Here is a 12,763-nt window from a genome sequence, read left to right as displayed (position 1 = left end):
AAACCTGAGTTCAAGAGAGGCACAGGGTATAATTCAGGATTCCAAGAAGAGGAGGATATTTTTTTGGCTGGGAAGAATTGGAAGGTCCTGGTGGAGGCGGGACTGCTTCTGATTTCAATTGCTCTCTGATTTTCTTTTTCACAGAAAAATTACTCATCAGAATGCTGGAAAGAAGACAATACCTACTAAAACCAGAAATAATCAGATTTCAAAAACTATTCCAGAAATATAATTCTGTTGGCTTTAAGTATTCCATTATTAAGTGCTGTTTTCATGGAGCACTTTGAGTCACCTTTCTCCTAGACTGAAATAAAACTCCAGGAAGCTCTCAGTTCAGAAAGTGATACATGATCATGTGTTATCACTATTTCTTATCAAGTTTCAACTTTCAGGTGACTTTAAAGATAATACTTTGGAAGGAGAATCATCCTTGGAAATGTTTGTGACAGGAATACTTCTTATAGAAGATCTAGTGCATAAATGGGCCAAGAATCACCCAAAGATGAATGACTATCTCTGAAAATTTCATCTGTAGATGATCACTGCTGGATGGCTCAGCTTCAAGTGTCAGCTGTGAATTTGAGAACATCTTTTCGAGATGTGTCTGGAATAATGTATCATGAAAGTCAAAGATTGTGTAGCCAAATGTTTGCTTATTTAACATTCCTTAAATAGTTTGGGGATGCCTTTGTGAGATGGATACAACAAAGGATCCTCCATTCTATAACTCCTGACTAGAGTAATTTAAACCCCCAGAAATGAGTTCAAGCTCTTACTGTCTTCATAGGATTGGAAAACCACCAGAGTCCTCCAACCATCTTGTGGAGGCAGTTAGATCACTGCCAGCAGTGCCTCTTTATCCACCACTTAACCATATTGTTGCATCCTATCTTTCCATACCCAATGGTTTTAGTCGAAAACTGATCTGTGGATTATCTTGATAGGAATGAATGTTCCTATTACTTGATATTCTTTTGGCACCACTCTTATTCGATTGCCTCCCTAAGGGTTTTTTGCCCTCATTTCATCTAGTAAGCTAATCCTTGTCAAAAGTACTACATAGGGAAATAGAAACTATTCTTTGATGCATGTGGGCCTGGCATTTTTATAAATGGTAGTTTTGTACTGTGGAATTAAAGTTTCTTGATCTCAAGAATGTGACAAAAGTGGCCTCAGTTTATACTGTTTGCTCATTTAGAACATTTATACCATGTGTTCTCATAAAGGTAAGGTTCACAGTTGAGGACTAATGGGTGAAGGGAGCATAATTAATTAACATTGTAAAAAGATGTAATTGTAGAGTACTTACATCTCTCTTTTACACTATTCCCAAGTTTCAAATCAATCATCAGTATGCATTTTTTAGATACATAAAATGTTTCAGGTGCCAAAAAGATAAAAACTATCTAGTTCCCTTCCCTCAGATTCTATGAGGAAACTTGCAAATATCAAATAGACATACAAAAAGGGTGATTTTGGTAGGAGGGGAATTCTGGGAGGTGGGGATTAGGAAAAAAAAAATGCCTTCTGTAGGAAAGAGTATTTAAGCTGAGCTTTAAAGAAAGCTAGATTGATATATGAGTGTTATGGAATATTATTGTTTTATAAGAAATGATCAGCAGGATGATTTCAGAGAGGTCTGGAGAGACTTACATGAACTGATGCTAAGTGAAATGAGCAGAACCAGTTGATCATTGTACACAGCAACAAGACCAATGATCAATTCTGATGGACATGGCTCTTTTCAACAATGAGATGACTGATGTCAGTTCCAATGATCTTGTGATGAAGAGAGCCATCTACACCCAGAGAGGATTGTGGGAACTGAATGTGGATCACAACATAACATTCTCACTCTTTTTGTTGTTCATTTGCATTTTGTTTTCTTTCCTTTTTGATCTGATTTTTCTTGTGCAGTAAGAGAATTGTATAAATATGTTTACACATATTAGATTTAACATTTTAACGTATAACATATATTGCCATTGCTTGCCAAGGGAAGAGGTGGGGAGGAGGGGAAAATCTGAAACACAAAATGCAAGGGTCAATGTTGAAAAATCCATGCATATGATGTTTTGAAAATAAGTTTTAAAAATTAAAAAAAAATTTTTTTAAATGAAGAAAGCTAGATGCTTGAGAGAGCTGGGGAAAAGGAGGAAGGTGGGGATGTGAACAAATTAAAAGCCCATAAATGCACTGGCATGGAGATGGAATATAAGGATGCAGAGCCGGAAGTAATAGCCTGTTTGATCAAAATTATGGGGATAAGAACATAAAATAAGCCTGGAGAGACTAGAACCCTATTGTGAAGAGCTTTATATGCCCAATTGAAGTATTTTATCTTAAAAACGAGAGCCACTGATGCATAGGAAAGTGACAGCCAGACTCATATTTTAGGAATATCACTTTTGCAGCAGTATGTGGGTTGGAATGGAAATCCTTAAACATTCCTATTAACAAAACCTTCACCATTGTTTTCTTAGGAGGAAAAAAAATACATGAAATAAGAGTTCATTTCACCCACTACAAATCTGTTAAGTAACATTAGCTGAGCTTTCAAGACTTCCCATCACATAGTTCCTTTCCATCTGTTCACAAACATGTTCTGGTTTCCCCAATCCTAAAAAAGTCTTCCTTTGAAAGGTATAACTCATTCCCTCTTTCCCCATCTCTCCTTTTCTTTGCTATAGTTTCTCACGAGTTGTATCCCTTGCTATCAGGCTTCCATCCCCACTGTTGTCCTGAAGTTACTTACTCAAAAAGCTTTTGCAGATAGGCATGTAGGTATGTGCCTATTAGTTGATATCATATCCCAAAAGTCTTAGTACAGTTTTAAGGTTTCATTATTTGTATAGGTCTGTTTTCCTGAAGAATTTTTTGCTCATAGTTTTTTCAGTTAAATCCCTAGCAACAAAGTATGTGTGTGTGTGTATAGTACACATATTCAAATATGGAATAATTTGCTTTTCAAATAAATATATATGTATACATATTTATATAATATTGTATGTATTCAGAACTGTCTATCTTTGCTTGTAAATTTTCTTTTCTCTGCTGTGCCCTTTCTACTTTCATTTTTTCCTCTTTCCCCCCCTCACTTCCCCCAAGAAGGTTGCAGTTAAGCATGGATATATATATACACACGCATACATAGGCATATAACATACGTAGATATCTATGGTCACATACATCTATGTGAGGTAATACTCCCCTTTTTTTGTTCTGCTATTCTGAAGGTGGATAACATCATCCTCGGGTCCAAGTCTTAGCATTTTTCCAAATCCAATTCATCATTTGCTAAATCACAGCAATATTACCTTATGTTATATATTCTAAGTAATCTAAAACAATGACTGACAGTGTAGTTTCCCTTTTTCTTTTAATTAAATCTATTTTAACTTTTACCTTATCTAAGATCAATGATTACTACCCCCTGCTTTTTTTCCTAATCAGTTCTACTCTTGATCATTATGTTTATGTGTGTCTTTTGCTGACTTGCCTTACTATTAACCTACCACCTGTCCCCAGGATCCTACCCTTATCCTCTTCCCCACTTTTTTTCCCCTCTTAATTCCATTCCCATTAAGCTACACATCCTTCTATACTTCCCCATACCCTAATGCCTCTGTCTTATTTCTTAATAAACTTAGAAGAGTTGGGGACATATATGTATGTGTGTATGTATATGTCCCCTATTTAATTCATTCTTGATATGGTTAGGATTCTGTGCATCTAATTACACTGTGTCAGATCTTGCTCTCATACCACACTCAAATTACTTAATCACTTTATTTTGTCTTTTTCTACATGGTTTTGCTTTTAAGAATCACATATTCAGCTTTATCCCAATTTTTCTCTCAAACTATTCACTTACTAGTGACAATTTTAGACATAGTTTATATTCTTTCATATAAAGCACAGTTTCTGCTTATTGAGCACCTTGAAATTAATCTTTGATGTTTATCTAGTATTTCTCTTGGATTTTATATGTCAAATTTTCTTTTGCAAACAGGACTTTTGTAATAGGATCTCGAAAGTCTGACGATTCATCCAATATTCGTTTTTTTCACTCAGGACTATGCTTAACTTTGCTAGATATGATATTTTCAGCTGCAATCCTATTCTTTTGCTCTTCAATATATAGTGTTCCAAAACCCGCAGTCTTTTTAATGTACCTGCTGTTAGATTTTATGTGATTATAAATTGTGGCTTTGTCGTGTTTGAATATTTTTTCTTATTGCTCCATATTTTCTCTTTGATTTGGGGGCTTTGAAAGTTAGCGATGATCTTCCCTAGATTTTCCTCATCGGATCTCTTTCAGGCGGTGATCTGTGAGTTTTTTCCTATTTCTATTTTCCCTCCTTGGTGTTACACTTCAGGACAAGTTTCTTTAATTATTTCTTGCATTCTTATAACTTTTTTGGTGGCAGTTTTAAGGTAGTCCGACTATTCGTGTGTTTTTCTCTTCTTAATCTGAACTCCAGATCAGTTTTTCTTATGAGGATGGAAATTGTTCTTTGCCGAGTTCGAGGAAGCAGCTAGAAATAGACCGTGGCGCTCGGAGTCAGGCAAAGTTTCAGCCTCGGTGCCAGCCTGCGCCTCCCAAGGGGAAGGGGTAAAGTGCTTACGCAGTGCCGGGCGCAAAGTAAGCGCTATATAACAGGAGCTACTATTATTAAGTGACCTGCTCAGAGTAGCCAAGATAGCAGGCAAGATCCAACCGCGTCGGCCCCTAACGCAGAAGAGTCTTAGCTGGGAAGTGTGGCTCAGTCCTGCGCCGTCCTCAAGGGCCGGCTGGGGCGGGGCGGGGCGGGGCGGGGCGAGTCACAGGCCAGCAAGCCGGACCCGCAAGTATTGGAAGAAAGCCAGAGGTCACGGCTTGAGGGTTAGGGCTTTACCCAAGCCGGAGTCAGGGCGGGTCACGTGTCCGTCCAGACTCCGCCCAGGCGGGAGGAACCGCGGTGGGGGCGGGGCTTGGGTTCAGGCGGTGCCGCCCGCTGCCCCGGAAGTGGCTGATCTCAGCTGACAGAGCCTCCTAAGGTGGCAGCGGCAGTGGCAGCAGATTCCGGGGAAGATGGCGCTGCGGCCGGGAACGGGAGCCGGCGCTGGCGCTGGCGGAGGGGCGCCCGGGGCCGGCGCTGGGGCTGGCGGGGGAAGCAGGTGTGTGTGCAGCGCCCGGGCAGGGGCGTGGACCGAGGTTGGGACGGTTGCCCACTGTAGCTGAGCCGGGGTCTGGGGGTGGAATGGGAGGGTCGTTGCCCAGGCGACTGGGGCTCCTGTCGAGGCGGGGAAGCTGGTTATTGCGGCTGCGCGGGACCCTTAAGGGGCGGGGGTGAGGGGGTTGGGTTGGGCTGGGCTGGGCTGGTGCCGGCTTGGCCCCCAGACGGGTCTGCTCCTTGCTCGTAGCCACCTGTTCCCGAACGAGTTTGCGCTGGGGAGATGTCCGCGGGGGCCGTGGCTCATCTTCGAGCGGAGGTGCTCGTGCCAGACCCTCCCTCATCCCCAGCCCTGCCCGTGGCCCCCTTGTCTGTGTCCCTCTCAACTGCGCGAGAAAAGCCGCGCGGCCGGCGCGAAAGGGAAACCGAGGCACGCGTCCGTTCCCAGAGCCCCCTGCCGGGCAAGCCGGGCCGGATACGGAGCTGGCTGACAGAACAAAGCTCCTAAAGCAGAAACTGTCCTCCGGCCTTTGTGCCCCGCTTCCGTGCCGACGCGGCGGGGATGCTCGTAGATAGCAGCGGAGTTGTTCCTGGGAGCCAGCAGGGCAGGCCCGGGCCTCTCCATGACCGGGGGCATACGCGGGCTCCGCGCTGCCAACCCCGCCTCCGGGGCGCTCCGCGCGGGTCACCCTGGCTTGGCAATATTTCCCCTGGTTTCTCAACTTCCAAGTGAAGAGTTGTTCCGGTTCAGGGGACTATCAACCTGGGGCCCGAGAACTTTTAAGAAAACTCCTTTAATAGCATTGTTTCCTTTGCGATCTTATTTTATAGCCTTAAAAGAATTATTCTGAGACTTCATCAAAATGCCTGAGGGCACCATGACACAGTCTTGAGCGGTGGTCTCTGAGGCGCCCTTCGTCCCTATTTCTGTTCCTATCCATAAAGCTTGTGGAGATAAAGTTCCCTTTATCTTCAGTGTCCTGAGCTATTTTTGGAAAATCCTCCTTTTTCTTCTGTGAAGATGTTGTAAAAATCCAAACTTTGTAATTAACAAGTGACATCTAACCCTCTGAAGAACTGTGTGATTGGGAAACCTCACTTTTTAATAAATGCCTGTAGCAAAGGACCATTTTTATACCTCCTCTACCTTTTTACTCAATTACATTTTTATGGACTGAATTGAGAATATGATTAGTGTTAACGACATTGTATCCCTTTATACACTTTTTTTTTTAATGTGAAAGGACTCCTATACCTGTAATAGTGACTTTGAAATAATGGCTTTTTTTTAAACTTTTGTTTTTGTGCTGTATTACCACAGTTCAAGTACAGCTTTTATTAATATTTGCATTTCACCCTCAAGTTGAAAGACATGAATAGTTGATGATCTTGATATTATTTTCTCATAGTATATGATATTTTTGGAATTTTGTAGATTTTTTTGTCGAATTTTAATTTTAGTTTGATAAATTATCCTTGCCAGTGAATTCTGATAATTCATTTAGAAGAATTTATTGCTCTGGGCAGAGGTTTGAAAAAATTCTGAAACATAGACTGATCTTTGAAAAGGAAAATGGTGCATGCTTATGATCCCTATTTTTTTTTTTTTTTTTTGGCCTTTTGTCTGCTGAACCTCTGAAGAGCCATTAGTTAGAATGGGGGAACATGTTAATTTGTTCTGTAGTGTAAAAACTGAATGCTTTTTTAAAAACTGAAAGAGTAAATACTCCATGTGCCTTTTAGAGGAGAAGATGACATTTCAAGCAATTAAAAAAATTAGATTTCAGTGTGGCATTATTATTTTCCAGAGCAATTTGTTTGTGTCCTTAGTATGTTTGAGAAATTCATGGAGTATCTGTGATGGGCAGAGTTTTGGGAGGAATACAAAGATATTCAAGGTATGGTTCCTGTTCTTAAAGGACTCAAAATACATTAAGAGGAGATAATATATAGAGAGAGCACTCAAGTACACAATATGTTAGATCTTCTGTAATGTCTGCATATATGATATATCATAGGAGTGATACATAGTATGTGCTAAGGGAATGCCAAGAGAAGACTCCTTCTATTTGCCATGGAAGAGGTTGCATTTGAATTAGGCTTTGAAGGTTTTCAATTAGAGGAAGTAGGAAGGGGCACCACAGAGGAAACAGTAAATGCAAAAGCAGGGGAAATGGACCTAATGGACAGGGAACAGTGAGGGTTCTGTTTCACTGTAACTTTAAGGCTGGAAGAGACCTTAGAGGTTTTCCAGATCTGCCCTTTTTACAGTTAAGGATCCTGAAGCCCATATTTTGAGATTTGCCAAGGATTATATGGAGAAGTAAGAGAGAACACTAGAGAAAGAGCTTAGAAGAAACTAAGTTTAAAAAAAAAAAAAAGAAGAAGAAACTAAGTAAGATCATAGGCTCATGGTTTAGAGCTGCAAAGGATCCAATCCTAATTTTATGGATGAAGAAACAGTCTAGTGAGAATAAATGGTAAAATTGAGTGGAGCCAGTGTTCTTTCATGTGTCAGGGCTACCTTAAGTAAAGGCAGTTTTCTCAGCAATGCAGAACCAAAGAACATTGAGAAAATGAGTGATATTATTATCAAAGTCCTCACACTTAAGGAAAATTGTGGTAGTTTGTTGGCTGTGTGTGACCCAGAAAGTGTGGAGGAACAAAGCTCAGTTAGAGACATGAAAAACAGTTGTGAACTAGAATAAAGTAGGAAAGAAGGGGTAGATGCCAGAGATTTTTTTAATTTCTAAAAGTTGTATATCTAAAATTGCTATAACACAGGTTGATGATAATTCAATTTTTGATGAGGATTTTCCATGATTCATACTTTGCTGTGTTATCCTTTTGTTACTCTTTAGTCAACTACTTGTCTAATAGGACTTTTGGGGATACAAAGAAAAAGCAAAAGTTAATTGGTAAATCATTACCTGTGAAAGTTTCTATTCAGCAATGTCTCAAGTTATAATTAATAGAATTTTTGAGCAGGAAGTAGATACATCATTAAGCCCAACTTCCTCATTTGGTAGATGCAGCATTGTGGGCATTGTGACTTTTAGTCAGTGACAGAGCAGTGACTTAAAACCTACTGCTTTTTCACTTAGTATCAAGGTAGCTTTTGTGTGTGTATATATATACAAAGTATGAACTGGTCAGGTGAGTTTCGTTATAGTTAGGGCTTTCACAGTCTTTCTTTTTCTTTTTCTTTTAGAGATGTTAAGAAAGGGTCAGTTAGCTATAGTAACACAACCAGCCCACTTTTTCCACTTAACCCTTGATACAGATGGCTAATTGTTTAACTTTTTAATATTGATTTGAAAAAATCTTTTAAGCTGATTCTTTAAATGCCACTGTCCCCCCTTTTAAGTAATAAAGGACTTTTTTTTAAAAAGTGAGTTGTTGGTTACTTTTCATTTAATTTCATTTCCAATTCAATGTAAATTAGTGATGTTGAGCTATAAGATTATAGGTAGCATGATTCCAGTTCAGCTAAATCATGAAGACATGGTCAGTATAATTAATAGTATGGAAACCTTTTTTTACTGTGAGAATCATAGAATTTTAGAGCTAAATAGATTCTTGAAGATCATTGAGTCATTATGTCCCACACAAATCAATGATTATAGTTACTAAAAGTCTTCTATGACAGAACAAACTCAAAGACCTTACTCATTGAAAATTCTTATATAAAAAACAATATTTTGATCTTAACAGAATTTTTAAAAACCCTAAATTTTAAAAAAGCCTGACTGACCAACAGATATATCTTATTTCTCCAACTATTTTATAGCATTTTAAATTAATCCCTAATTATCACCAGGATCACTGAAAACTGAAATATGGAAAAAAAAAAACCACAACTTTTTAAAATCAGTCTATCTGGGAGCAATAGAAATTTACTAAATTCCCCGTATTCAATAAAGGATGAGGAAAAAAACCTTTGACCATGATATTTCTTTGTTATATATTTCAGCTTCATATTTCCTGTTGCTGGTGGAATAGGACCCCCTCAAGGTATGTGAGAGTTTGTTTTGAATGTTTCTTTATCTCACAATATTTTTGAGTTTGAAGGTTAATAGGTAAAATGAACAGAAACTGTCTCACCAGTAAATAAAATAGAATGTTCCTGCTGCCTAGAACACATTTGACATCTACCTTTAAAGTTTCTTATAATGGGCTTTGGGGTGAAATGGCTAATTTCACCCTTCATTTCTTCATAAGTGCTGAAAAATTTACAAGTTTTTTTTCATATAAATTCATGGAGAGAGAAAATTCAGTAGGATCAGAGTGAGGTAGTCATAATTTCTTTTTTTTTTTTCTTTTTTTTTGAGGAATTTGAAGAGTCTTTAATTCTAAGCAGTACACTTTTTCTTTGTGAATTTTTGTTTTCTTCAATTCTTTTTCTTTTTTTTTTTTTTTCCCTGAGGCAGTTGGAGGTAAGTGACTTGCCCAGGCTCACCCAGCCAGGAAGTGTTAAGTGCCTAAGACCAGATTCTCCTGACTTCAGGGATGGTACTCTGTCCACTTCGCCATCTAGCTGCTCTTCAATTTATTTATTAAAGGCATACTATGAACAAAGTGCGTGGAGATTGAAAGGAAAAACTGAGCAGTCCCTGCTTATTCAAAAGAATAAGTGGAAAGTAGAGGAGTAAAGGAAATATGAAAGATATCAAAGTAATTTATGAAAAATTAAGAAAAGAGAGAACACTGATAACTGGGGGAATCAGGAAAGACTTCATGCATGAAAGAGTAGTTGAGCTTCCATGAAGAAGAAGATAAGGATTGGAAAGACAAAGTCCATTCTAAAAATGGGAGGACTACTTGTATAAATACAGTGAGGTAGAAGATGGCATGTTGAAGCTAAGCTTCAGCTGATAGTCCAACTTCAAAAACATTTTTTGCCAAAACCTCTCATTAAGTTTCATTACTATAAAATATGTTCTAATGTTATTCAAACATATTTAAATTTCATATATCTTAAATGCATCTACCCAGATATATATCCCATTCAGTTACTAGGCAACTCAACTCAGTCAACTTCAACATAAGTCCAAAATCAACTTCACAAATGCAAGATGCGGTGGAGCATAGTTAGATAGTATTTTATCTGAAAATATTGGGATTCTAGTGTATTGGAAACTCAGTGTTTGAGTTTCAGTTTAAAATGACACAAACAAGTCTCTGTGATCCTGGGTTGCATTAAGAAGGTCATAACTAACTGATTCAGAAAAAAAAAGCGAGGGAGGTTCACTTTTATGAACATTTACGGAATGAAATGAGTAGCACCGGGAGAATAATTTATACAAACAATTTATACAAAGACTAAAAATTAAGAAAAAAAACTACTTTGAAGGATTGATCAATGCACTGATGTCATTTCCTCAGAACATTAATGATGAAACTTGCTTCCATAGATTGATGAGCTTGTGATGAAGAATGAGAGATACATTTTCAGAAATGACAATATCTGTGTTTTTCTTGACCATGCTTATTAGGTAAGAGGAAATACTTTTTAAAAGAACTAGGATGAAAGATGATAGTGTTATCAAAAAATTAATTATAGGAACACTGAGGAAATTTTTTTTGAAAGTGGAGAATTCGCAGAGGTACACAAGCAAGCAGGACAACTTTGGTATTAATATGCTGAATGTATTTTATATCTAAAAAAAAATGGAGATTCATGGTTTCCTATTTAATTTGGTTTTTTTCCCCCTATTTTTTGTATATGGAATCCTCATTTCCCAATGTTTGCCAAGTTCAAAACAAAATTTATATTTTGAATGGTGTTGAATTTGTGAAAGAGAAAAGTTAATTGTTTTAAACCAAATTGATATAGTTAAATGAATTTCTTGTACATAAAATTCCTCTTCTTTTGTCCACTTCCTTCCTGGATTCCTTGATCCCAAGGATTTTGAGTGATTCCGACTCTATTGTACAACATGGAATCAAGTCATGAATATTATATTCATTTCATGCTAAAATTTCCTCTGTCTCATAATTTCAAAGAAGAGGGACATAACTCTACTGCTTTCTCCCTCATAAGGTCTGATCTAGAGTCTTCTCTTGAGTCATGGCACCATCATTTAAGAAAGACATTGATAAGCTGGACTGTGTCCTTATGAAAACTGGTTGAAATTGAAAGTAGGGACTTTTACCCTGGAGAAAAGATGAGTTGGGGGAATATGATACTTCTTCTATTTGAAGGGCTCTCATCAGGAGAAGGGATTAGACTTACTCTTTTTAGCTTTAGAGGCAATACCAAGAGCAATAAGTAGAAGTTGCAAAGAAGCGAATCTGTTTGATGTTAAAAATTTTTTAACATTTAAAAGTAAATAAAATTAGATGAGCTGTCTCAAAAATTGGTAAGGTTCCCCTTCTTGGAGTTCTCCCAAGTAAAGGATGGTTGACTGTTTACTGAATATGTTAGGGAAAATTTCCTTTCAGATGGGCATTCCTGAGGTCCTTTCCAGTTCTGTGATTGATCTCTAATAGATGGCTGTGCCATTTAGGACCACATTCTGATAAGGATGTCTTTTCATTGTGGGGAAAGTCATGCATCCATGTATCTGTCTGTTCTGTCAATACACTAGGGCAGTTTTCTGTAAATTACTTTTTAGCATTAGTGGAGGAAGTTTCCACACTGGACCTTCCTTTCTTGGGTTAAACTGATCTGGATGTTCTTCTCTACTAATGTTTTCTCCCTGTTTTCTCTGGAGGTTTGATTTTTATGAAAATACTCTCTTTTCCCCCCCCCACCTCCCCCAATCTGTTGTCACAGTGTAGAAACAGAATGATAGGTCGCTAGTTAGGATAGCAAGAAAGAAAAAACAGCTAATGAAAATTAGGGAATGATTCATCCTGACTTATTTTTCACTCATAAACAATGATGCAGGCTGAATTTTAAAATTTTCCAAAAATCTATTATATTCTTTTCATGTATATACAAAATTACGTAATATATAAACATTTCTTTAGAATGAAAATGCAGGAAATTTTCTTTTTTTATCAAATTTTCTGTGGTTTATCTTTCTGGATTCCCCCCCCCCCAACAAAACCAGCTCCTACTTTTATTTATCATCTCAGTAGCTTTCTTATTTTCAATTTTATTAATCCCACTTTTGGTTTTTAGGAATTTCCAGTTTGGTGCTCAGTTGGGGATTTTTAATTTGCTCTTTCTCTGAGGTTTTGTTTTATTTTGGGTTTGTTTTGTTCTATTTTTGTTTTTTAGTTGCATGCCAATTCATTGATCTCTTTCTCTGTTTTAGTACTGTAAGAATTTAAAGAAATAAATTTTCCCCCATGGTTTGGCTGAAACCCATAAATTTTGGCATGTTGTCTCATCACTGTCATTCTCTTCAATAAAATTATTGATTCTTTCTATATTTATTCTTTGACTCACTTATTCTTTAGGATTAGATTATTTAGTTTCCAATAAATTTTTAATCTTATCTTTTCACTGGTATTTGTTGAAGGTAATTTTTATTGCATTATGATCCCAAAAGAATATGTTTACTATTTCTGTCTTTCTGCATTTGATTTTGAAGTTTTTTGTGCCAGTTTTGTGTAGGTACCATGTACCAGTGAGAAAAAAGTATAATCTTTTTTGT

At 37.6% G+C, this 12,763-nt stretch overlaps 2 protein-coding genes across 18 annotated transcripts in view; both read left to right on the top strand.

The window, feature by feature from the left end:
- DDX52 (DExD-box helicase 52) overlaps positions 1–1,153 on the top strand; it is a 28,947-nt gene extending 27,794 nt beyond the window's left edge. For all 3 annotated transcript variants that reach the window (XM_074262068.1, XM_074262067.1, XM_074262069.1), the window contains one exon: positions 145–1,153. In XM_074262068.1, the coding sequence (XP_074118169.1) occupies positions 145–232 (88 nt within the window). In that variant the 3' untranslated portion in view covers positions 233–1,153. The remainder of the gene's footprint in view (positions 1–144) is intronic.
- Positions 1,154–5,011: 3,858 nt separating this feature from the next.
- SYNRG (synergin gamma) overlaps positions 5,012–12,763 on the top strand; it is an 89,250-nt gene continuing 81,498 nt past the window's right edge. For 5 of the 15 annotated variants that reach the window (XM_074262058.1, XM_074262053.1, XM_074262054.1 and 2 more), the window contains exons 1-2: positions 5,012–5,160; positions 9,130–9,170. In XM_074262058.1, the coding sequence (XP_074118159.1) occupies positions 5,075–5,160; positions 9,130–9,170 (127 nt within the window). In that variant the 5' untranslated portion in view covers positions 5,012–5,074. Of the gene's footprint in view, positions 5,161–5,343; positions 5,476–7,535; positions 8,313–9,129; positions 9,171–10,573; positions 10,652–12,763 lie in introns of those variants that run through there. The other 10 variants (XM_074262062.1, XM_074262061.1, XM_074262066.1 and 7 more) reach the window with 7 other exon arrangements.

This window comes from Sminthopsis crassicaudata, chromosome 4, assembly GCF_048593235.1.
Source record: "Sminthopsis crassicaudata isolate SCR6 chromosome 4, ASM4859323v1, whole genome shotgun sequence".
NCBI lineage: Eukaryota > Metazoa > Chordata > Mammalia > Dasyuromorphia > Dasyuridae > Sminthopsis > Sminthopsis crassicaudata.
This window is presented reverse-complemented; position numbering and strand designations above follow the sequence as displayed.